Raw genomic sequence first — 26,666 nt, 5'->3', positions numbered from 1 at the left:
GATGTATTTTCTGAAAGATTTTCCAACCAACAATCAAGTCGGTCATTAACTTGCAGTGTTGTACAGATAAATTTTTACTATACTGGGGCCTTATTACCATCGCTTAAAGTAGTAATGTTTTAATATTGTTTCGACATTTTCATATAAAACTTGTATGAAACTGTCAAAACAATATTTAAACATTTATTACTTTAAGCGGTGGTAGTAGGGCCTCTGTTTTGTGATTTCTTGTCGATGAAACTGAATTCTTCGTGTGCTTCTCATTTGACTGGTTTTTTTAAATTTTATTCTATGACCTGCACGTTACAAGCTAACTTGGCCGAATTTCGTCCATTAAATTAACATTTTTAATATGGTTCAGGATAGTTCGGTTCAACGGTGACCCGTCGTCGTGGTGGGTCGGGCAGATGCTGAAGTACGTGCTGAAGCCGCGCCAAGCCATGCAGAAGGCGATCAACGACACGATAGCCAAGATGAACTTCAAGACTCCTATCGTCGGGTTAGTAGCTGCATAGTGGAAACATACTTGGCCCAACACTTGGGCAATGCATTTGCCAAACATGTAAACACGCTGAAATTGTAATGGTTGCTTTCCAGAAGCAATTTTGCCATTGTATTACAATCACACAATATTATAAAAGCGAAAGTTTGTGTGTATGTATATGTGTGTGTGTGTGTGCGTATGTTTGTTACTCCATCACGCAAAAACTACTACACGGATTGGGCTGAAATTTTGAATGGAGATAGATTATACCCCTGGATTAACACATGGCTACTTTTTATCTCGGAAAATTAAAGAGTTCCTACGGGATTTTTAAGAAACCTATATCCACGCGATCGAAGTCGTGGGCATCGACTAGTAGATTTATAATTGTCACGATTGGTTGAGTGGTTGAGCCCTGGAAAGACAGATAAACACTTTCTCACTTATAATAATAGTATGGATTTCAAGACTTGTGTAGTTTCCCTCATATATTCTAGAATATTCTTGTCCACAGAGTGCACATAAGGCGGACGGACAAAGTGGGCACAGAAGCAGCCTTCCACCACATTGACGAGTATATGCTGCACGTCAAAGACTACTATGCGACGCTAGAGCTCTCCCAGTACGTCGATAAGCGGAGGGTATACTTGGCCACGGACGATGCTAATGTAAGTATGCTAGTTATAGGCATAGCGCATAACTGAGTAGGTGCCTCCACACCGCACCGCTCCACTACCGCAGGAGCCCATGCGCTATACCTATAATGATCACTTATCACCAGGTGAGATTGCAGTCAAGGGCTAACTTGTATCTGAATAAGAAAAAATGATAGATATACACTGTTCTTCAAACTTTGCGCCCCATCTTTTTTTTGATTTAGAGAGTAGCGCTTGGCTGCTATCAGACCTGCTAGCAAGTGATAATGCAGCCTAAGATGGAGCGCGCTTGCCTAGAAGTTGCCTATTCACTCTTGACTTGAAGGTACCCATATTAAAAGTGAAAGGGAAAACTGATCCATCGGTTAATTGAGCATTGAGCTTAGCAACTCATTGAACTATGTTTGATCGATCCACCAGATTTATGCTAAAATTGTGTGTTAAAAAAAGTGGTCCAAAATGGATCGAATCAGTGGCAACGTGTATTTCGAATACTCGAAATGCAAGCTTGACTGACTCAGTGGTGAATTTTTTATTCTACATCGCATCTGTCGCTACATCGGTACAAGTCTTCGATTATGATAATTTTGGAACATTTTTGTGCGTGTTGAATCCATTTTTATTGTGATTAAACTAGCGGCACGCTATGATGGCCGGTTTGACGTTTGTCCGCTCATGAAGTTCCGTATTAATTGATAACGACTTTGAAGGAAATAATTGTATTACTTTATTGACGATAGTGATGTGCAGAGATTCATAAATTTTATCGAATGTAGTTTTAATCAATCAATCAATCAATTTATTTATTTGCTGATACAGGTATTACAGGTGTAATTATAAAAATAGTCCAGCTGTATCACGCCAAGCTGGCATGCAAATACATTAATTCAAAATAGTGAATAAACAAATTAAATTAAAAGTAAAATTTTCGTTTGTTTGAAATAAATGATGTTATACAATAAAAGGAATTTACAATTCTGAATACTTAATATTAAAAAAAAAAAAAAAAAAATAATAATAATAATAATATTACAGGTCTTAAAAATATTACAAGATTACATAATAAAACAAAAAAGTCATCTTAGATATTCATCAACACTATAAAAGGTATTCTTAGTTAAATATTCAAATAATTTCTTTTTAAGGCCTTGTATTTTATTTACGTTTACAAGTTCTCTTATTTCCAAAGGTAATTTATTTACAATTTTTACTGCCATAACGTTAAAACTATTACTGATGAGAGCGGTTCTATGTGACGGGAATCTTAATTTATGTTTTTGTCTTTTATTATCAAATTCTGTAAACATATTTTTATTATTCGCTACAAACAAAATAATTTCATAGATATATAATGATGGTACAGTTAATAAACGAAGTTTTTGGAAGTAAGGAATGCAGCTATCTGTCTGGGATAATCTACATATAACTCTCACGCACCTTTTTAGGTTTTTTTTTAGGTTTAGGACTCAAAATTTATTTATTAAATTGATTTCTTAAATGTATACAAGTGTAGAAAAATCAGTTTGCACCATTTAAGGGGTGAATGTACTTGTGAATATGAACAATTTTCACTATGTGGACAAACCTCTGAAATCGCAAAAAAATATCAATAAATTTTTAAAAATGGAATCTAATACGATCGTCACATAGGATCGCTGGCTAGCACAACTACTACCTCCGGCAAACTCGCGTCAATGCTCAATGCAAAACAAAGCAGTTTCGAATTGACGTTGCTTCGAAAAGTATAAACTGTCAGTGCAATGCGATTGTGATATAGTTTTGACCTGGCTTTGGATTTCAAATATTGATACTGCATTACTGTTGACCCTTGCTCGTTAATTTGGACTCTGTTCAAGCCCTTTGTTGTGGATTTCGTCGATATGACCGAACGTACGCAGAGAACTGTTCTAAATAGTCAGACACGTGAGTTCGTAATACGCCTTCGTAACTATTTCGATCGTGAAGCTCAAAATGGAGGGCCAATTTTACCTATAACGTCAGTGGTTGAACGCGTAGCTGATGCGCTTAATATTGGACAACGAACTGTTAGACGGATAACTAAAAAAAAATATGGCGAGACTGGCACAGAAGAAAATAAACTTCACACACCAAAAAAGAGAAAACGAGCAAAACCAGTCGTAGGCATCGATAGCTTTGATGCCGATGCTATCCGAAGACATGTTTACGGCTACTATTTACAGAAGGAGTATCCAACAAGAAAAAAGTTGGTGCATTCACTGAAGGAAGCTGGATTATTCTTCGGTGGGGAAAGTTCTTTAACGAAGATTTTGAAGACCATTGGATTTCGATACAAAAAATGTAACAAACGCAAAATATTGATGGAAAGATTTGATATAGCGATGGCAAGGTATACTTTTTTACGGCAAGTGAAAGAAATCAAAAATTGGCAAAATGTTGTGTTCTTGGATGAAACATGGCTTAATGCTAACCATACTGTAGGCCGTTCTTGGAACGATGACACAGCAGCATCTACTTCCAAAGTTCCTGTAGGAAAAGGATCGCGACTTATAATTTGTCACGCCGGAACCATCAACGGGTTTGTCGAAGGTTCTCTCATGGCTTTTGCGTCAAAAACCACTGGAGACTATCATGAAGACATGAATGGAGAAAAGTTTACTGAATGGTTTACCTCAATGTTGTGTAGCCTCCCTGAACCATCTATTATAATTATGGACAACGCCCCATACCACTCGATGCAAATTGACAAGCCACCTGCCCAATCCCAAAAGAAAGCTGATATCGTCGCATGGCTTCGTAAAAATGGCGTAGATGCAAACATGAATATGTTAAAAGCGGAATTAGTACGTCTTTTAAAAGAAAACAAACCAACCAAGATCCGATACGTCATTGACGAAATAGCATTAGAACATGGGCACAGAGTTATACGGTTACCGCCTTACCATTGTGAGTATAATGCGATTGAGTTGGTGTGGGCTCAAATTAAGGGATATGCTGCAAGACACAATACAGAACCCCCATTTACCACAAAAAAAATGCTAAAATTATTAGAAGAAGCTTGTGAACATGTGACTAAAGGAGACTGGGAAAAGGTTGTGAATAGAACTGTTAAATTAATAAGGGAAGATTATGAAAGAGATGTGAAAATAGATAATATTATAGAAAACGAACATATAATTATTAATGTATGTGATGATAGCAGTGACGACAGTGAAAATAGTAGTATGGACGAATCTGATTAATTATGGCCTTTTGTGGCACCTTTTTTGGTATCTTTTGTATTCATATGTTTCTTGTGTGCATATAAAGTATGTATATTCATTTTCGTTCAAATATTCAGTTCGTTCAAATAAATTAAATAAACATATACATTTTTGTTTTATTAAACCTATTTAATCAGGTACAAAAACAAAACTTAATTGTTTTTTGTTCGAGAATAAATTGACATTCCACATCACTATTGTAATGTGTCAAACCGGCCATCATAGCGTGCCGCTAGTGTAATCTATAAATGTCGTTTTCAGGTATTAGAAGACGCTAGAAAAAAATACCCAGACTACGAGTTCCTGGGCGATCCCTCGATAGCGAAAACGGCGGCTACTCATCGCAGATACACCCCGCTGTCTCTGACTGGACTGTTGGTCGATTTGCACATGTTAGCCATGTGCGATTACCTTGTTTGCACTTTCAGTAGTCAGGTAAGAAGAGTTTCTATACTATTCGCATACAGGATACTTGCTAAAACTGACAAACGCACACTAAAAACATCGCATTGGACACACGTGTGAATCAACCAACGAAGCTGAGGATCAACGATAAAGAACCTAATAAAATTACAAACAAAAAGCACTCTTTAATCATAAGAAATAAAATTCAATTTTTATTGGTAAGCTATTTATTGTATCATTGAATTATTTTGTAATATTTTATTCGAATTTAAATTCATTTGATTTTGCTGCTATTAAATTTAAACTTTATTTCGTAGTGCTTAAAATTAATTTTCAATGGACAAAAACTTAATCAGACCTTAAAGTTTTTACCCACCCAAAATCGCCCAACGCACCTGAAGAGCTCTTTGAATTATATAAGAACTTTTTCAATAAGATATTTGCTTGTCAGGTTGGCCGCGTGGCATACGAAATGATGCAAACAAATCGCGTAGACGCATCGGACAGCTTCTACTCATTAGATGACATCTACTACTTCGGCGGTCAGAACGCGCACGACCGACGCGCTGTTATGCCTCACACCGCGACCGTCAGCCAAGAGATCTCATTCCAGGTATGTATAACTCTGAGCTAAGTTTGCACCTCGCTGGAATGCGGCGCCTCTCCCACTTCCTCGCTCACCTCCCGCGGTCGTCTTGTCGTGTCAGTACGGTTCGCATACCGTACCTAAACGTCAGTGTGATGTAATCGACGCGAGGTGTAAACTTAGCTTGACCGAGTAGTAGGAGTATTGAGTCCTCTGTCCATCTAGTGGGGGGTCTTCCAACGCTGCGCTTTCTGTTTCGAGGTCACCTTGGGATCCCAACATCGATCGCAATCGGATTTTCGAACTATGTGCTCTGCCCATTGCCACTTCAGTTTCGCAACCCATTGAGCTATCAATTTTTTTTAATTTTCAGGTTGGTGACTTAATCGGCGTTGCCGGCAACCATTGGAACGGTTTTGGCCGAGGGACAAATAAACGAACTAATTTGGTAAGTTTTTCATAACATACAGCATGTAATCATGTATGATGTAGAAGTCAACGAACGTTGCGTAGACAGATGCGTTGTAGGCGGAGCATTGACCCGAGTTTGCCCGCTATACATTGCGGGTTTGAATTGGAAAATTATTGGTATTGCGTTGTGATAATAGCGATAAGTTTTTGCTAGCGTTCTTATTACAGCCTGTATATAGCTCGCCGTATATAGCTGTATATAGCCTCGATAGCTTCACGGTTGAGGAGCGGACTGAATTCCAAAAGGTCGGCGGTTCAAACCTCAGCCGTTGCACTATCGTCGTACCCACTCCACAAGCTTTACGCTTAATTGGAGGGGAAAGGGGAGTATAAGTCATGATTAGCATGGCTAATATTCTTTAAAAGAAAAGGAAAAAGTTGGAAAATGCCTTTATACATGACATTGCTTCGTTTATATTAAGGATTCCTTCGCTGATTGACTATTGTCAAACAAACCAATTGTTTATTTGCAGAACGGCCTAATCCCGTGGTACAAAACGGCTGACCACCTGGTCCTGTACCCGTTCCCGGACTACAAGCACGTTCCGCAGTACCCAGACACGCGACAAAAGGACTTATAGACCATTCTTATCTAGTACTTTACTAGCCGCTTGTTTAGACTGCGTTCAATTTACTTTGGGCGAAAATACCACTAAAACTTCAGGCGCTGTTTTAAACCCATTTATACCATACGACGTACCTGTACATCAATAGTGACGTAATCCAATCTGTATCAAAGGAATTGAAAGTTTTCATAGGTAGCATGTGAAAAATCATATGAATTCATTTGAAGCACCTTCTACCTCGTTCAAATAGTCTGTTAAAAATCATAATGAAAAAAACATAACGTGTAAAGCGTACTTTCTGACAGTATGCGGCAGGCCTTGAAAAAAAATCTTGAAACTTCAAAACTATTTGAATTGAACGCAGGCTAATTAGCGATTTTTATAAGCATAAGCTTAGCCGAATTACAAACGCTAGAACTTAGTTGTTAATGGACTTTGTGATTTGTGATGTTCAGATATTAAGTTCAAATTAGTTTGCGTTTTATTATGCATAAGAATATTAGGATTTGAAGAGCTGGTTTAAACGTACATGTTTTTTTCTTTTTTCTGAAGCTACGACCACACCTGCGCATCCACGACGTGAATCTATACGTGCATACCTACGCAATACGGTGTTTGCTTCTGTCAAAAATAAATTATCCTCTTCTCTTTTTTGGTGGCTTTTTGTAGTGCCAGCCCAGCACAATGCACTTCGCCAATGTAGAGTAACCTAAGGGAGGCACATAGGAGATTGGTCGGTAAAAATGTGCCAATATTCTGAGTACTGTTCTATAGTAGAAGGCTTTAAACATTATTTCTCAGTGATTATTAAATAGAGGGTCTTCCAAATTATGTAAAATCCACGTCCTTTGTTAGTTTTAAGTGTGATAACCATTTTAAATTATCGATCAAACTAAAAAAAGCACGTCCAATTCCCTATATTATATACTCGTATATTTATTATTTACTCTTTGTATCATTGTGATGTCACATGCCAGTATTTCATAGAAGCTCGCATACTAAGCCAGTGTTTTTACGTTTGATAAAATGATATTGATTTGACTAGTTGTCAAACACCGGATTGTTGTAGTCGTGTTCATGTAGCGCGCCATTATATTACATTGTGGGAAGCGCGACTGACGCTCCCGCTTCATAGTTGCTTTGGTCGCGCAGGTTTGGATGATGCTTTATCCTCACTGTCAAACTACGAGGTAATCTAATGATGAAATTTATAGAGGTCACTTTGACTTTGCTTAGACTTAGTTTCAGTTAAAACGAGACAGATTTATGTCAGCGGTACAGCGCTGTCTCGTTTTGACAGTTACTTAACTCTGAGCAAAGTCAATGTGCGCTCTATAGATCTCAACTTTAAAGTAAAGCATATGTAGTCTACCATGAAATTGCTTTACCATTTTTGACAACACCATCATCATAATCTCATCGCCGCCCCACTACTGAGCACGGGTCTCCTCTCAGAATGAGAAGGACTTAGACCATAGTGCACCACACTTATTGGCCGTTTGGTGGCCTATTCATTTCTTTTTCATTCGCATCTTTCACTGAATGAATTAATTCCTCAATTTTGATCAGACGTTTAATTTCGAGTGAAAGAATGAAATGAATAAAAAGTGAAACATCTGATATAAACGAAAATATCTTGTAGTTTTATGTTAAAGGTGGTAAAGCAATCTTACGGTTGATGTTACATTATACGCATAGCTGTAAAAGTTGGAATTGCGTTGCATTTAGCACTGATTGTATGCACAACTGGACGTGTTCTAGGAATGTGTACTGTTTTGTTTTGTACACCAAGCTGTATGTGATAAAGAATGGCAGTGCCAAGGACGTAAGTGACTGATTACAACATCGAGCATATAACCCTTCATTATGCCAGGCTTCTCCATACAAACGTACGTTGATACATCTATTTTCTACCCGACTACGGCAAAGCGGAAAGGAAGGGTTATGATTTTATTTGTTGTTGTAGACCTAAAACTAAGCCAGATATTGATTTAGCTCTTTGTTATATGTTTTGTAAAGTTGATAAAGATTTATTTATTTAGCCATTTATTATCTCTGCTAAATAACAATAAATACAGTAAAAGTATTATTCATTTTGAAAATAATATGTACCTTGAAAAATCTCTATTTTAGGGCTGAGGCAATTTCGTGTGTAAATAAACTAGGTATATAAGAAACTAGACAATTGAAAAATTAACAACTTTGTCACACTTTACTTCATATTTCATAATAATTACAAATGTTTGTTTAAAAAAATAACGTTTCCGTTATCTGTGGAAACGAAATATTTTAGATTCTACCCACCAGTGAGTTATCGCTTGACTTCGTCTGTGTTGGTGTTAGCTGGCGGGCGTGCTCTGCCTTTTTGGAGTGTTTTTTTGTAAAAACTGACTGGAAAGTGCTCTAAGGGGTTGCCGTGCGTATGTCAGCGAGCGCCGGCACAGACGGGGTCCATACTTGTGTAGTTCAACTAACTTGTTACAAATAACTACAAACTTGACATTGGCTAATCTTTGTAAAGCCAGACGAGAGCGAAAAAAAAAGCGAAAGAGTTATCGCTTCCATGATAGCCTAGATATTGAGGCTGTTTTACACCACAAGCTATAAATAGGAACACTAATTTTTCTGCCTTGTAGCATGTGGCAGTCTATTTTATGCCGAGACAACACGGCTACACTCTGAACACCTAGAGTTAGAATATTATGGCATGACAGTCTTCAAGTTTTTATAAAAAGGTTGTCCAAACAAGATAAAGTTAAACACTAAAACCCGACTAGGATCCTCTTAATAAACGCTGAAATGTTATAGTAAAATGTTTATCTGTCGCATGTCTATGAACTCGGTTTTCTCCTCTTTCATTTGACATCCTATTCGATACAATAGGAAAGAAACTGTTTGCAGATCCCCACTTTTTTTGATGTAACATCCATGAGGCAAATTTTTTTCGTATAAAATATAGCCTGTCATCCGGACTATTACAAGAAATCAATTGACACCTGGTTCATCAAAATCGCCTCAATAGTTTAGGTGCTACGGTGGAACTTACAAAATCTGGATACAAACATACATACATGGATAGCTAAAATCATAACCCTTTCGGCTTTGCCGTAGTCGGGTAAAAAGAGTAATGTTTTCAGGGTTTACGTAAGTGAGTTTCCTCATTCTACCATAACTTCTAAATGCCTAAGGGTTATATGCTCAGTAGAATATAAAGCGTACCAGTAAAGAAACTAATTAGAACGAAACATCGCTAATCATTCCTTCTTACTCACACACTTTAAACAGATGTACTTTGTTAGTGAGATCGAATGATTAATGCCGCTTTTTGACGTGACAACGTCTTATAATTCGATAGAGCCGGCTGCACGCACGAAAAAACATGACTCATGCGGCGTTACCTCGCTCTGAGGTAACGCCGCGTGAGTCGTTCCATGTAAGGCTTGAAGTGCAAGCGAGAGCGCGGAACGAGCGACAAAGAAGCACAATCGGCCTTTGTTGTCACGTTCAACTATCGTCAGTAAACCGACTTTACAGACAACCAATTTTTTCGATTCGTTTCTGTATTGGTGCGCGTTAAACCACAAAACGACTCACGAGAGGCGCAAGTGCTGTAAGGGTGCGTGTACAATGAAACGTAGTGGAGTGGAGATACGTATAAAAGACCAATCATATTATGAGATGATGTGATTTTATCACGTAATCTATCAGTCAGTAATCTGATTAGACAGCTGAATATTATGTCTCCGCTCCGCTGCTCTTCAGTTGATAGGTACCCTAAAAGTCGCATTTTTGAGCATTGAAAATGCGAGTCGCGGCCCTACGGTTGCTAATAATTAATTTAATGTCGAATGTTATCGTGCTAGCGCTCAATACTACAAATCGAAATATTTATAGCGTCTAATAGGAATTATTTTTAATTTTTATTTGTATAATAATGTGACTATGACTCAACCATTAATTTTATTTCCCTTCTAAACAATTTTAATTTAAATAAGTTAAGAGCCCGCTTCATCGAAGCGAAGAAGGGCATCCTTAAGCCTTCTCGTTGATTTAAAGGAAGGTTAAAGTTCGTTTTATTTTGAATCTGTTGTTATACTACTTTAATTTATTTCAGCAAACCCTTATCAAATGAAATGAATTTACTTTATGTAGGATAACTTTTGATAAGTCAAGACTCTACCACCGGTTCGAAAAGAATCTACTGAGAAGAGCTGGCAAGACAGAACCTGGGGCATTACTGACTACTTACTAGGACCTCAGGCCTTAAAGTAGTAATGATTTAATATTTTTATGGCATTTTTATATAAAACTTGTATGAAATTGACAAAATATTATTGAAACATTATGACTAAGCGGTGGTAGTAGTGCCCCAGTTCTTTTGCGAATAATTCCGGGTCTCAAACACTTCTACATTCCTCAGCCAAATAATATATTCCTATGTTGTATTTATTGACCTTATCACACAGATTTTTGAATAGCTAATTGTCTATGCTTTGAATTTTTTTTGGGATATTGTTTATATATTAAAGAAAAAATTAATCTCTTTTTTTGGACCTGTAACGATCTGATTATGTAATCAAAATTTAAATATTGTTTTACAAAAGTACTTTTAATTTTATTTTTCGAATATGTCACAAATTGGAATATTTACACTTTAAGAGGGGTCTCTCGGTCACTCGCTTCATACAAACGTAGTTCCAATTTCATTTGAATATTAAGCAACCAAAGTCCATGAAATTTTGCAGACATATTCTAGAAACTAATATCTATGTCTGTGGTTTTCCAGATTTCTGTTAAAATATTCGGTTTCAAAGTTACGCGGTCTTAAAAATTTACATACAAATCTTCGAGCCCCTGTAATTTTAAAACTACATATTTTTAGAAAAATCTAAAACACCACAGACACAGATATTAGTTTCTAGAATATGTCTGCAAAATTTCATGGACTTTGGATGCTTAATATTCAAATGAAATTGGAACTACGATTGTATGAAGCGAATGACGGAGAGAGCCCTGTTAAGCAATATCTTTTTAATATTTTATTATAAGTTATTTTAATACTCGCATGTTTTTAATGTGTTAAATGTGCAATACCAGTCACTAATATTCTTTTAATCTATTTGTATTTTTGTTTTCGATGTAAAAACAAAAATTGCAGTAATAATATTATGTAATGCGCTTATTTTTTCTTTAAATGAAATCATACTTTATTACGTTATGGAGCGGAGATTCAGATTAGGCGACCAATGAGATTCTTGAGCGATGACATCATAAAATTATCATGTCGGAGCAGTAATTTAATCAAATTAAGAAAAAAAAAACTAAAGACGAATCGGTCTATTTAACATTATCTCCGCTTCACTCCGCTTCAGTGAACAAACGCCCTTAAGCTTTAGTTTCCTAGAAAGCAGTACTGTCACATATCCGCTACCTATATGAACGACGTCACTTAAACGTAAATGGAAAAAAATATGTCATGAAATTACTCGTTAAATAATAAATAATTATTTATTGGTATTAAAAACATCATAAAAATATAGCCTAATTAAAAAAATCTTGTGTTACTGTATTATTTTGTCTATTATACTACACTATTAAGAAATCCCTGTATTTTCATACATTCATACTTAGAGCATGTAAACGTACAAACTATTTTGTGTATTCTTTATTATACTGCTTATGTGTTCCTTCACATTATAATTCGAATTACTTAATTATTTATATATATAATATATATATAATATAATATATATATATATAAATATAAATATATATATATATATATTATTTATATATTATAAATTAATTTCTAAGACATCACAAACTGAAAATATTCTAGAAACTAATATCTGTGTCGGTGGTGTTTTAGATTTTTCTAAAAATATGTAGTTTTAAAATTACAGGGGCTCAAAGATTTGTATGTAAATATTTAAGACCGCGTAACTTTGAAACCGAATATTTTACCAGAAATCTGGAAAACCACAGACATAGATATTAGTTTCTAGAATATGTCTGCAAAATTTCATGGACTTTGGTTGCTTAATATTCAAATGAAATTGGAACTACGTTTGTATGAAGCGAGTGACGGAGAGACCCCTCTTAAGTTTCTGTAGTGTGAAGGAGCACAAAAAAGTAGCTATGTTTGAATTCGAAGTTATATAAATTGTGTGTAACAATACTATACGTCGGGTATACTCTTTATTTACACTGTATCAAGGGGCATGAGACGGGTCTGCCCGCGAAATTCAAATTTAATTTGGTTTTTCGCAATTTGTGAACTAATACGACAACGTAGTCTTATGGTATTAATTGCGACAATGGCAGTATCATACTCACAGAGGGTCCAGTTTAAGAAATTAATTCTAGTATCGACTAATTTGTGAGAATAGTCGATAGTAGAAGTAATTTCTTAAACTGGACCCTTTCAAGTAAAGATTTTCATATAAACCTGTAAGGATGTTACTGCCATTGTCGGAATTAGAATGCCATAAGCCTACGTTGTCGTATTAGTTCACAAATTGTGAAAAACCAAATTAAATTTGAATTCCGCGAGCAGGCCCGTCGCTTCCACCTTAAAGTTTGTATTCGTGTAGCAACCGTTTATTGTTAAGGCTGGGGTATACGAAAGAATATAATTTAATGTTTGTAATGTATAATCTAAATTATACAAAAGATGTTTTTTTTTTTTTTACAAATTGTTCTGGGTCTTCTCTGTGATTTTTAATACTCTGGTTTATTGTATAACAATGTAATCGATATATTATTTAATATAACATTATTATTTTAATTTATTCCAAAATGAAATACAAATGAATTTTACCATAGGACGAGGCATTAAGGACCTCTTATATACAAGAGGCATGTAATTAGTAGATTTTTTAAATATTTTTTGTTTCAAAAATTAATTAGATAAGTACTTATAACGTTTTTAAATTATGTTTTTTATCAAGTACATAATTTCTATAATAATTATAATTAAAAATAAATAAACAGGAATCAAAAAGTTTTAATCAGGACTAACCTATGTTTTATGGAATGAAATATAGTGTGCCTAATTGTGTGTATTTCAAATAAGAACATCGTAACTCACATACATACAGAGTGTAATCAGAACGCTAGCAAAAACGAAGACAGGTGATAGTACTGATGATTACTGATAGCGTACTATAAAAAAAAACTACAAAAAAATTATTGATAAATCCTGTATTTTTAAAAGTTCACAATGTATTGCAAATAAATCATCTGAATGACGTTAGAGGTCAACGAACGCTCCGTAAATAGGTCACTCGAAGTCAATGCCGCTTCGTAGGTGGAGCATTGACTCGAGTTTCGCACGCTATACAATGCAGGTTGAAAAAAATACTAAACCACTAAAAATCTAAGATAAGGCAAATGGTTATTGGCATTGGATTGTGTTAAGGTAGTATAATAAATATGTAACGCTAAGGTTTTGCTAGCGTTCTGGTTACACCCTGTATATTTTTTTATATTTGGTGCCAGTGTTTTACTTTTGTTTCCCGATGTACAGTGTACACCTAGCCTTATTCGTATAACTGTTATACATTTTATGAAACGTTTGTATTGGACGCTTTTCGACGATGTAATTAATGTATCTAATATGGACCTAAACTGTGTGTATATAGCGTTAGTGTACATAAACGAGAAAGGTTAATATAAATAAATAATTTTAAATAAATTCTGTGTTATTTTATTTATTAAACCGACATAATGGTGGGGCTGCTGAGGGACTGTAGTGCAAATGGGATGTTCACAGACCCCAGGACCTGATGGCTTTCATGCCATTATCCGTAAAAAGACCCGGCCAAGTGCGAGTCAGACTCGCGCACTGAGGGTTCCGTACTCGGGTATTTTTTCCAACATTTTGCACGATAAATCAAAAACTATTATGCATAAAAATAAATAAAAATCTGTTTTAGAATGCACAAGTAAAGCCCTTTCATATGATACCCCACTTGGTATAGTTATCTTACTTTGAAAATTGAAACATTTAATTTTTTTTTTTTAATGATGTAACCACAAATTCTCGATTTTCAGATTTATTCCTGTATCTGTGCTATAAGACCTACCTCCTGCCTTTCATGATTCTAGGACAACGGGAAGTACCCTATAGGTTTCTTGACAGAGACAACAAAGTGATCCTATAAGGGTTCCGTTTTTCCTTTTGAGGTACGGAACCCTAAAAATGGACTTACTCCTACAGCGCCTTCGTAGCAGTCACAACTGCATTCTGGGTGCAATAAGGGATAGGATAGGCTGCCGAATAACGAAACATTAGGTAGATAGATAGAAACACTATTGCACACAAAAATACATGTAAAGGATCACAACACAGAAGAAGAAAACAGAAAAACAGTTGTGTGCAAAGGCGGCCTTATTGCTTGGAGCAATCTCTACCAAGCAACATTTGCTGAAAGGAGAAGTGCTAGGGTTGGATAGTATCAACTAGATAGTTGGTAGTAGTGCTGTGGCCACCAGGCGAATAGAGTTGCCACGGTCACGGTAGGCTACTTAATTTATCTACTAGCAACCCGCCCCGGCTTCGCACGGGTGGACATTTACTTTTATTCTATGGAAAAGTGGTTATAATGGCTAAAATATAAATGTTTGGTTTATACTATCGCGGACTTTTTTGTAGGCATTATTGAGTTCTACAACTTTTCTATAGAAGTCAACCATACATCTCTAACCATTTAGGCAGCGTTCGCGAGAATCGTTAACGTACGGCAGTTTTTTCGACGCCTTACTCCACAATTTTCACTACCACGAAAAACCCTATCTATTTTCCGGGATAAAATATAGCCTATACGGATTCGGAAGAATCCCTCTAAGTAATGGTAAAAGAAATTTTGAAATCGGTCCAGCAGTTTTTGAGCCTATTCAATACAAACATACAAAAATACAAAGGTTTCCTCTTTATAATATTAGTATAGATATAGACTACTTGCACAAAAGGCTTAAAGGACTGAAGTCCATTTTAATTTTTAATTAACAGATTAGTGTATGATAGACTAGGTAGCCTAGTTTCTCGGGAGTGTGTGAAGTCTGTCCATCCGCACTTGGCCAACTACGGTCTAAACCTTTTTCATTCCGAGAGATCTGTGCTCAGTAGTGGGCCGGTGATGGAGAGATGATGATGAGTCTACTAGGTACATCATCACTTACCATCAGGTGAGATCGCAGTCAATGGTTGTGGTATCGGAATTTAAAAAAGTAACTGTTGACAATGAACTAATTTCAAAGAACGCGCAAAAAATCATAACTTAAAAGTAGGTACACTTACCATCAGGTGAGATCGTAGTGTTATTAAAATGTAAAGTTGTTAACAAGAACTAATAATTTCAAAGAAGAAAGCATAAAAAAAGTATAAAATCGAGTCATAAAATCGAGTTTACTGCAAGAAATTCACCTAGATTTGAAAAGTGTATCAGCCTCCAATGCTCCGGTCATCTCGCGATATTAAATCTTTGACTTTTCCCGGAGCCACAAAAGTAGCGGTTATCCAGCTCTACATACATTCTAAAATATAATTTATTAAATACCTATGACGTCGCTAATACTATGGCTAAATTCTTTTTAACCGCCCGACCCAAAAAGAGGGGTGTTATAAGCTTCACGTGTGTATCTGTGTATCTATCTGTGGCATCGTAGCTCCTAAACTAATGAACCGATTTTAATTTAGTTTTTTTTTGTTTGAAAGTTAGCTTGATCGAGAGTGTTCTTAGTTATAATCCAAGAAAATCGGTTCAGCCGTTTGAAAGTTATCAGCTCTTTTCTAGTTACTGTAACCTTCACTTTTCAGGGGTCTTATAAATTCTTAATTTACAATTGTCTTTCTTGTTCTGTTTAAACACAAGTTTTACAGAAAATTTACTTAGTAAAAGAGCGAGAGAAAGAACTAAAGTAACATAATTAAAGAACTACTAGGTATATTATGTTTTCTTTATCTTCCACTGATAAAAATAATAAATATAATCATTAATCGTCCATATCCAATGAATTCAATATATTTTAAGTTTCCACTTTCCGAAATATTTTTTCACTTTGTAGTGGTTTTGGAAGTCTGTTTCACAAATTCACCATCACAAATTCCCGAATCCCCACTAATTTAATTTATTTATTAGAACTAGTCTGGAACACTATAGTGTGTGTCGTAATCTCTTAATTTATCTATCTCGTGTGAGATTGAAGGGGACCGGGAGCCCATCCCACCTCGGCTCTCGTGACCAAGTGAGATTGGCCTGTTGTTACTCTACTTAACAATAACAACATCTTGCTCTACTTTTCCTTTACACAATGCAATCCGGTAATACCCAGCTCATACACACCGCTGGTTTAGTAGCCCTAAGCCTGGCGAAAGTAGTCTCTTTCCACTCAAGTTCAATAACACAGCTAACAGTATTCGCGCGCGCATCGCACCGTTACCATCTGCACCTCTCCCGATCGACCATTCTATCGATCTCGATCCTTCAAAATACTCGCCGTTTTTGGACAAAAAAAAAACAATTACAACGGACTCTTTTACGTGACATACTTATTGGCTAATGCAATTTTTTCGCGAAGTTTTTATTAATTTTTTATATTAATGGGGGTCTAAAGTTCTATCGGAATATTTTACGTCAAAATTGCCGAAACAATATTTGATATTTTTTCGTTTGAATAACTTTACGCAGCTTTCTGGCGAAAAATGCTAAAAAAGCATTCGTTAACTTAATTTTTGCTTAGATTTCATTTAAATGGGGTTTTAATTTTACGTAACCGTGAACAAAATCATGAATAATTTTATATTGATCGTGATTTTAAGTTGTGTGGCACCCGTGGTGTTGCCAACTAAATATATTATCCCGAAATGGAAAAAACAGGTGAGTTTGAATTGCTAATTCGATTATTTACTAAGTAAGACTAGATTTTGCATGTCATTAATCTTATCGGTTTTTTAAATCTGTTTGATTTGAAATTGAGGCTGCTATTACAAAAACTGTCATAATTTATGAGTTAAATACTCGTGCAAGCGGTTATGGCTTAGTGGTTAAGACTTCGGTCTCCTATTTGAAGGATTTGGGGTTTAATCTCGGGCATGCATCTCTAAATTTCGGAGTTATGAGCGTTTTAACTGTTAAACAATTAAGAAAATAGGTAGTACTTCCTTTAACGGTGAGGATAAAAAATCGTAAGGAAACCTGCATGCCTGAGTTCTCCTTAATGTTCTCAAAGGGTGAGCTAATTCATTTAATTCTGATTGAAGACCCGTGCTCAGTAGTTGGCGGGCACACAATGGGTTGAGAGGGTTGAGATGATGACGATATAAAGTACCTACTCACAAAATAATAAAGCACACTTGGCAATACATACAATTTTACCAATCAGGCCTTAGAATACAATATACCTAATAGTACAGATCAGGCTGGCTTTTTTATTCGACTGTAGCGAAGGCCTTATTAGTTTGAGCTATATAGCGGGCATAGGAACGGACATACATACACACAGTATACATGCAGTATGTATGTATGTTCCTATGCCCGTTCGTAGCTACTCAACTGCTCAATAGATTTTGTCTTGCTGGCGCGAGTGTCACTAGGTACATAAAATTCTTAAAAATCCAAAAATGGCCTATTTTATGCGCTATGTGTGGGCTAAAAAGATGCAATGCATCCGCTGTCGAGATTTTTTTTTGAAAACTTTTTAAATTACTTGTTGCCATTTCCTAAGGTCTTAAACTGTAACAGTTTGCCAAGATTGCAAACTAAGTAAACAGATGCTAATAAATACGAATAAATCGCAATAATCGTGAGCAGGGAAACGGGACTGACTCCAAATGGTTAAATCATTAAAATAGCTCTCCTTAGGTGGGTAGTACATCCTGTAATGCCTGGACATTTGCTAGGTTTTTGGTGCTTTAGTTTTTGTTTTGGAATTTATTTTGTACACACGGTATTAATTTATTGGATTTTAAATTTTTAGTAAAAGATGAAATAGGTGTACTCTACCACTATAGGCATGAGCGTAGCGAATTCGTAAGTCTATGATAGGCATCGATCTAGAAGGGTAGAGTGCGGGAAAATGACAACGACGTTGAATTCCTTGATTTGTAGGGTTCCGTATGCGAAGGGTGCCATCGGGACTCTATTACTAAACCTCCACTGAGCGTCCATCCCTCCGTCTGTCAGCGAGCTGTACCTCGTGAACCAAATCGTAAACCGTAATAGGTGGTGTAAAAAAATTACAGTGTTATTTCTTATACGATGGCACGGAACCCTTCGTGTGCGAGTCCAATTCTCAATTGACCGATTTTTATTACGTCGACTAGGTATTATCCTCTCGCAACCCTACATTTGCAAGTATGCCAACATTCTGATTTTCTTTTTTTCATGTTTCCGGATAGTTGGCTGAATAAAAATTAATATATATCAATTACTTATTCAGAAAAAAACCTTTCATAAAGCAGTGATATTTAATTGTTTAAAACGCACATTAAATTAGAAAAGTTTGAGATACGTTGCCCAGGATCGAATTCCCGAACCGCCCCAATAGGCGGACGGACGTCTTAACCACTAGGCCATCACGGCTGTACAATATTAAATACTAGATGATGCCCGTGACTTCGGCCGCGTGAGTTAAGGTTTTCTTAAAATCCCGTGGGAGCTCTTTCATTTTCCGTTCCGTTCCGTTTTCTTGTAATACTAATTTTCAAAGAAAAAAACGGTTAATCTGTTGGACCGTGAAAAGCTATCAGACAGACAGACGGACAGATAGACAGACAGACACACTTTCGCACATTACATAGTAAAAATAATGGATAATGGATGGATGGATTAAGTTATTTAGTCAAATCTTGTGATAAATTGAGTTTTAATCAGAAATCTTAGTCGAAGTTATTATGTTAACTGTGGTGGTAAATGGTAATGAACTTATTCGTTACTAGTTTAGGTATGCTCGCGGCTTAGTTCGCGTGGACTACACAAATTTCAACCCCCTATTTTACTCCCTTAGGGGGTGAATTTTCGAAAATACATTCTTAACAGATGTCTACGTCATAATAACTGTATCTAACCTTTCAGCCCGATCTGTTCAGTAGTTTGACAGATAAGTCAATCAGTCAGTCAGTTTCCTTTTATATATTTAGATATTTTGGAGATTGTTTATTATATTATTGTAATACAGGTTATGAGTAAACATTGTTTTTGAGCCCGGTTTCTCTGTGTTATGGCGACACACTTTCGCGTAGCTTTCTCGTACAAATTAGAAAGTGTCTGACTCACGGTTCAGATCCTGACGGGTTATAAGGAACTTGGGCCTATCGATGCTAATTTACCAATTAGTTATGAAAATTAGGAATATCCTTTTGATATCTAAACGTACCTAGATACAATCTATTTGTCTTAATCTAAACCTAGATACAATCTATTTTTCTTGGCTCTCTTATTTAAGGTTAACCAGTGATGCGCTTTGCACGGTGCGTAACTATAGACCATTACCAGGAGCTGCAATTAAACTGTTATTAGGTAATTTTAAAATGTGTATCACGGTTTCATTGAGATTTGTATTATTTGAAATGCAATAGACTGACTGATCTCTAAACGCATAGCTCAAACTACTGGACGGATCGGGCTGAGGCATACAGATTACTGGATACTGTAGACACCAGACAGTTGCTAAAAAAGTATTTTTGAAAATTCAAGACGGGTCTGCCCGCGAAATTTATATTTTATTTGGTTTTTCGCAATTTGTAAACTAATACGACAAAGTAGGCTTATGGCAGACATATTCTAGAAACTAATATCTGTGTCTGTGGTGTTTTAGATTTTTCTAAAAATATGTAGTTTTAAAATTACAGGGGCTGAAAGATTTGTATGAAAATTTTTAAGACCGCGTAACTTTGAAACCGAATATTTTAACAGAAATCTGGAAAACCACAGACAGATATTAGTTTCTAGAATATGTCTGCAAAATTTCATGGACTTTGGTTGCTTAGTATTCAAATGAAATTGGAACTACGATTGTATGACACGAGTGACGGAGAGAGCCCTCTTAAAGCAAATTCGTAAACAAAAACATCAAATACAAGAGACCTAACAATAGAGGTCGTCGAAAAATCTGACAATTTACCTAGATTATTTACGCGTCATTAGTTACGCACATTATACATAGCTAACCAGCCGTTATGTGCAAATGTATTTTGTATGTTTCAACAGCTTTCAACTCCTTTCTTTTTCTTTGACATAACCTACTTGCATCAAACAAAGATTGGCGAAATTAACATTCTCTTTAATGATACCGTTATTTTAATCCCTCGAACATTTTTTTTTATTGTCATAGTTATTTACTTTTTCTTTTATTAAAGATTTGTAGTTATCGAATTAAGGAGTGTTCACGCATGTCAATCTCTTACATTAATAATGTTCACAAGGCTGTTAAGTATGTGTTCTTAAGCTTAGCACATACACGTAACAAAATATTACTTACATGTCAATATTAAGCACGTTTACCTGTCAATATGAAGCACGTTTACCTGTCAATGGGAAGCACGTTTACCTGTCAATGGGAAGCGCATTGACCTGTAAGTGTCTAAGCACGCAAGTACTAAGGGTCCTTTGCTAAACATCTGCACATTCATTCATTCAAGTATTCGTATTAACCCAACGTTCGTAATCTCACATAACTTAATTGTTCTTTACCTGTCACTGTTAACAATCTCTCATATCGGGTTATAATTTTATTAATTGTCAATATTCACGGGGTCAATGTTAACTAAATGTTCTTTACCTCATCACATACACATGACTTTACCTGTCAATGCTAAGCACTTTTGAAAGAAAGAAAATGCTTTGCAGTTATCAAATAAAGGACTGTTCACGCATTTTAACAATCTCTTAATTTGTCAATGTTCACAAGGCATGATAAGTATGTGTTAAGTAGTAGTAACAAAATACTACTTATCTGTCAATGTTAAACACATTTACCTGCCAATGTTAAGCACGTTTACCTGTCAATATTTAGCACGTTTACCTATGAATGTTAAGCACGTTTACCTGTCAATGTTAAGCATGTTTACCTGTCAATGTTAAAGCACGTTCACAAAGCATGTTTTCCCACCTTCCTCTCAGCCTCTATATCGCAAGAGTGCGCAGGCGTGCGAGCTGCCGGCGGTGCAGAGCGAGCACAGCCACTACGTGTGTGATGACAAGGGTGAACCCAAGTGTCACCCTGGATGGCAAGGCGACCTGTGTGATGTCCCGATCTGTAAGAAGGGCTGTGATCCTTTACAAGGTAAATATGTTATCGTGAGTGATTTCTATTAATATAAACGACTAGACTAGATGATGCCCGCGGATGATGGATTGATTTCCCGGAAAAGAATAGGAATAGCTTATATCCTTCCCCAGAATGTAAGCTATTGCTGTACCAAACATCAAAATCGGTTAAACTGTTGAGCCGTGAAAAGCTAACAGACCGACAGACAGACACACTTTCGCATTTATTAATATGGATATGGATTACGGCTATACTCTCCTGTTTAGTCGACGTAGGCCCAACGAATTTCGAATCCATCGGGGTTCCTTTTTCAGCGTTTCGAGCTGAGTCCCATTGAAAAGGACGCTGGCTTGGATCGAAACTAGTCGGGCTTATGACGACTAAACAAGCCTCAATAGCTCAACGATTATAGGAGCGGACTGAAATCCGAAAGGTCGGCGGTTCAAACCCCACCCGTTGCACTATTGTAGTACGATCGCGGCGGCGGCGGTTGCACTATCGTCGTACCCACTCTTAGCACAAGCTTTACGTTTAGTTGGAGGGGAAAAGGGAATGTTAGTCATGATCAAAATGGCTAATATCCTTTTTTTTTTAAACACGTGAGTAATAGTAGTAGAGTAATAGAGGAAAAAATTTATATGTATGTATGTAGTAGAGGAATAAATGTATATGCGCACAATAGATCATGACATTACTTAAAGTCAAAAATACTGCAAGAAGACTTTAAAGTTTAAACTAGACTTTGAGTACTTAGAAAACTCGTCTTATTCTCCTAGGGTACTGCAAACGTCCTGGCGAATGTCGTTGTAAGCTAGGGTTCTACGGGGAGCGCTGCAACAAGTGCATACCCCTGCCTGGGTGTCAACACGGCTACTGCAATGTGTCATTCGAGTGCGTCTGCAGGGACGGATGGGACGGCATATTCTGTTCTGAACGTAAGTCATTTTTCATCCTAGCATGCGCAGGGCTGAATTTTTTTCATTTCATTTAATTCCATCAGCCTGTGAGCGTCCACTGCTGGACATAGGCCTTTCCAAGAGCGCGCCACCAAACACGCCTCAATGTATTTCACCAGAATTTGCTAATCCTTGTATTATTTATTTTGACTGTCTACATTCTACTAGCAAGGAAAAGTGACCAAATATAAAATAGTACGTAAATTAGTAGGTACTATAACTCTCTCATTTATTTATTTACAAATCTCATTCTTATCATATTTAAAAAAATATTTACTTACAATAAATAAATTAACAGAAACAAAAAAATAAAATAACTGAAACAATTAACAAAAATATTATAGAAACAACAATAAAATTAAATAACAGAAATAACAAAAAACTAAACTAAGTAAGTAAAAAATATGGCAAAATGGAACTCCTACTTGCAGCGGGGTAGGACCCACCTGCCTGCTGAGTATATTAATCGTAGCAGGGAGATCCATGTGCAAACAATTTGTTTAACCTGGTTGTTCAATTCTCAGAAGGCTAGGCTTCTTATAAGGCTATCACTTTACAAAAGTTCATGTAGTTAGGTATAAATTCAAACACATTTAACAGGTTGGTGCAATGATATTAGAAGAAAAAGGTTGGTGCAACCGAACCTTAAAATACTCAGAAATGCCATTGGAGCAATACTCAACATGGTATTCCAATCTTGAACTGTTTCCACACCTATTTATACATAGCACTAAGATTCCTGATCCCATTTCCTTATGTTTATTGAATTCAACAGCTATGTGCCGTTCAGACTGTCACGCCACGCGCGGTTTCTGCGAGTCACCAGGCGAGTGCAGATGCCGCCTTGGCTGGGCAGGCCCGACCTGTCGAGCCTGTCAGGTCCTGCCAGGCTGCCAGCACGGGTACTGCGACAAGCCGCTAGAGTGCAAGTGCTTACCGGGCTACACTGGACTGCTGTGTCAAACACGTAAGATATCATGTAGCTTCTGTTGTGCCAAGCGAGGGAGATGCCGTCTTGTCTATTATCACTCCAATGAATAAGCCTCAATAGCACAACGGCTATAGGAGCGGACTGAAATCCAATATTTTGGCGGTTCAAACTCAACCCGATGCACTATTATCGTACCCACTCCTAGCACAAGCTTAACGCTTAGTTGGAGGGGAGGAATGTTAGTCATGATTAAAATGACTAATATTCTTTTAATAAAAAGAATAGTCATTCTATCTTGAATAGACGAAATCCTTGGATAGCCAAGTATTTCGTCGATAAAGTATTTCGTCTAGTTAGTTTTTTTGGCAATTTAGTTATTTATCTTTGCTTCGAGAATCCAACTAATTTTATTTATTTTGGTCTGGAAATCCTAACTGTGATAGCCTAGTGGTTAGGACGTCTGCCTCGTAATCGGAGGTCGGGGGTTCGATCCTCTAACTTTTCGGGGTTATGTGCGTTTTGAACTAAACATCACTTGCTTTAAAGTGAAGGAAAACGTCTCGTGAGGAAACCTGCATGTCTGAGAGTTTTCCATACTGTTCTTAACGGTGTGTAAAGTCTGCCAATTCACACTTGGCCAGCGTGGTATGGTCAAAACCCTTCTCACTCTGAGAGGAGACCCGTGCTCTATAGAGCCGGCGATGGTTTTTTTTTTAAATAAATATAGCGAGCAAACGATCAGGTGGATCATTGGATCCGCCCTTGAAACTTTTAAAGTACCAGAGGGACCGCCAATTCCTTGCTGGCTTTTCAAGAATTTGTTGGTCCGCCTCTTGATATACCCCTGTTTTAATCTAATATTGATCCTGATGAATATTAATAATTGTTTTTCAGCAATTTGCGCCCCTGGTTGCCACGGTGAGCGCGGGTACTGCAGACGCCCGGGGGAATGTCGCTGCAAGGTTGGCTGGACTGGGCCGTACTGCGCGCAGTGCCATCCCTACCCTGGTTGCGTGAATGGGACGTGCAACCGCCCCTGGGAGTGCATATGCAAGAAGGGCTGGGGAGGCATGCTTTGCGATGAAGGTAGGTTAAATAAGATGTTTTTCCTCATTTTCTGTGCGGACATGCCAAAATCATAATATCGATTTAGATTAAAATCAAAATCAAAATTTATTTATTTCATATAGGACAAATAGTGTGTCTTATGGCGTAACTTCACCACCGGTTTGGAATCTAGATTCTACTTAGAAGAGCCGGAAAGAAACTCAACAGTTGCACTTTTCAAATCATAAAAAGTTACGATATAATGACAATACAACGACGGAATTATTTACAATATCAAAATATAGTACGCGACAGAACCAGATGGCAATCAGGGTATGTGCACCCGCAGCGGGTTAGCAAGGGGCTGTGCGGGTTGGGGGCGTCTCCAACCCGACTGCCGTCTCGACCTGTCTCGCACTAGGTATACCTAATATATTAAAAGGAAAGAGCCGGAATTTAATGAACGAATTATTTCTCTTCCAGAATTAAACTACTGTGAGAAGAACCCAGACACCTGCAAGAACGGTGGCCAGTGCCAATCACTAGAAGCCGCAGATGGCCACTACAGATGTCACTGCCAAGCTGGTATCAGCGGAAAGCATTGCGAAAAACTCCCCGATAGCATGATGCCTGATAACTCCACTGAAGCAGATGCTCCAGGAGCTTCAGAAGGTGCAGAAGGTCCAGTACCTCCAGAAGTTCCAGAAGTACCAGTGCCAGAAGTTCCAGAAGTAGTAGAGGCACCAGTTCCAGAAGTACCAGAGGAAGTACAAGAAGTAGAAGAAGCAATAGCTGCTAATAACACTGTGCATACGAGTTCGTCACCAGAGCCAAGCAATGATGAAAATGAGACTGAATAATAAACAGAATTACATTTAGAACTATTTACTATTATTAAATTTCTTTATTAAATTATTATTACAATTTTAGTACAGAAGATGGGGGAGATTTTGATAGACATACACTCTCGATGTTTTTGATTTAATTCACGCTTTTTATGTGTGGTTTCAATGACAAGCATTGTTAAATGCTCTATGAAACTTGTTCGTCTAGTATTTAATTTCTTAGTTTATGGAAAAAATTGTAATAACAACGATTTCTAAGCTATTCAACAATTCCAAAAGGAATAATACAGGGATATTGACTTTTTCACACTAATTTCAGAGCTTTTACTAATTTACTTCGTTATGTTTAGAAATTGTGTAAGACCAAATTGGCCCATGTTAAAATTACAAACTTGAATTTTCACACGCGATTTCTTTTATTCAGTGTATTCAGGAGTTAGGACGTGATAATTAAAAAAACTATTTATTTTTAGTTAAGTATTTAAATTAGTTTTAGAAAGATTCCTTTCAATTTATTGAAAGCATCTAGTTAATATTTATTTAATCGAGAGAATTAATTGTTGGCTAGTGCTACTGTATTTTATGCATTTATTTATGAATCATGTCATTCATTTTCATTGCCGTTTCTCTCATGTTCATGTAGCATTGTTAATTCGTTCAACTGGATTTATCTATAAGACGACCCATTATCATAAACAATGAACCAATTCATTGTTTATGATAATTATTTTCATTTCGATTGTAAAAGAAAATCATTGCATTCATTTTTTGCATTTTTCATATCCATTTCCTATCATAATCTACATTATAATCATCATCATCAAAAATCACTGTTTTCACTATTTCAAGCGTAGTTTTTTAAATTGCATTTTTTAATGGTTTATCATTTACTTATTACTTCGTTTTTTTGACATAATTAGTGTAGTAACTAACAACGTCCATAGTCACTATAAACAGGTATTAGTATCATTTAAGTGTAGAACATACATACATCATTTTCCTCATTTAAGAGGGCTCTCTCCGTCACTCGTTTCATACAATCGTAGTTCCAATTTCATTTGAATATTAAGCAACCATAGTCCATGAAATTTTGCAGACATATTCTAGAAACTAATATCTATGTCTGTGGTTTTCCAGATTTCTGTTAAAATATTCGGTCTCAAAGTTACGCGGTCTTAAAAATTTTCATACAAATCTTTGAGCCCCT

General features: G+C 36.5%; 2 protein-coding genes and 1 long non-coding RNA gene across 4 annotated transcripts in view; 2 read left to right on the top strand and 1 right to left on the bottom strand.

Moving 5' to 3' along the window:
• LOC123873333 (alpha-(1,6)-fucosyltransferase) overlaps positions 1-8,022 on the top strand; it is a 29,520-nt gene extending 21,498 nt beyond the window's left edge. For both annotated transcript variants that reach the window (XM_045918144.1, XM_045918145.1), the window contains 6 exons: positions 362-499; positions 999-1,152; positions 4,644-4,817; positions 5,239-5,400; positions 5,747-5,821; positions 6,318-8,022. In XM_045918144.1, coding sequence (XP_045774100.1) covers positions 362-499; positions 999-1,152; positions 4,644-4,817; positions 5,239-5,400; positions 5,747-5,821; positions 6,318-6,425 — 811 coding nt within the window. In that variant the 3' untranslated portion in view covers positions 6,426-8,022. The remainder of the gene's footprint in view (positions 1-361; positions 500-998; positions 1,153-4,643; positions 4,818-5,238; positions 5,401-5,746; positions 5,822-6,317) is intronic.
• Positions 89-16,542, bottom strand: LOC123873337. Its single transcript, XR_006797664.1, has 3 exons — positions 16,533-16,542; positions 14,187-14,194; positions 89-211 (listed from the first exon to the last, which is right to left on the bottom strand). It is a non-coding gene; the product is annotated as an uncharacterized LOC123873337 (long non-coding RNA).
• A 658-nt stretch (positions 16,543-17,200) lies between these two features.
• On the top strand, positions 17,201-25,474 carry LOC123873034 (neurogenic locus protein delta-like). Its single transcript, XM_045917691.1, has 7 exons — positions 17,201-17,290; positions 21,533-21,695; positions 22,457-22,615; positions 23,412-23,603; positions 24,462-24,653; positions 25,098-25,295; positions 25,347-25,474. The coding sequence occupies exons 1-7, from the start codon at positions 17,201-17,203 to the stop codon at positions 25,472-25,474; spliced, it is 1,122 nt and encodes a 373-aa protein (XP_045773647.1).
• The last annotated feature ends 1,192 nt before the right edge of the window (positions 25,475-26,666 follow it).

The sequence above is a fragment of the Maniola jurtina genome, chromosome 16 (assembly GCF_905333055.1).
Source record: "Maniola jurtina chromosome 16, ilManJurt1.1, whole genome shotgun sequence".
Taxonomy (NCBI): domain Eukaryota; kingdom Metazoa; phylum Arthropoda; class Insecta; order Lepidoptera; family Nymphalidae; genus Maniola; species Maniola jurtina.
This window is presented reverse-complemented; position numbering and strand designations above follow the sequence as displayed.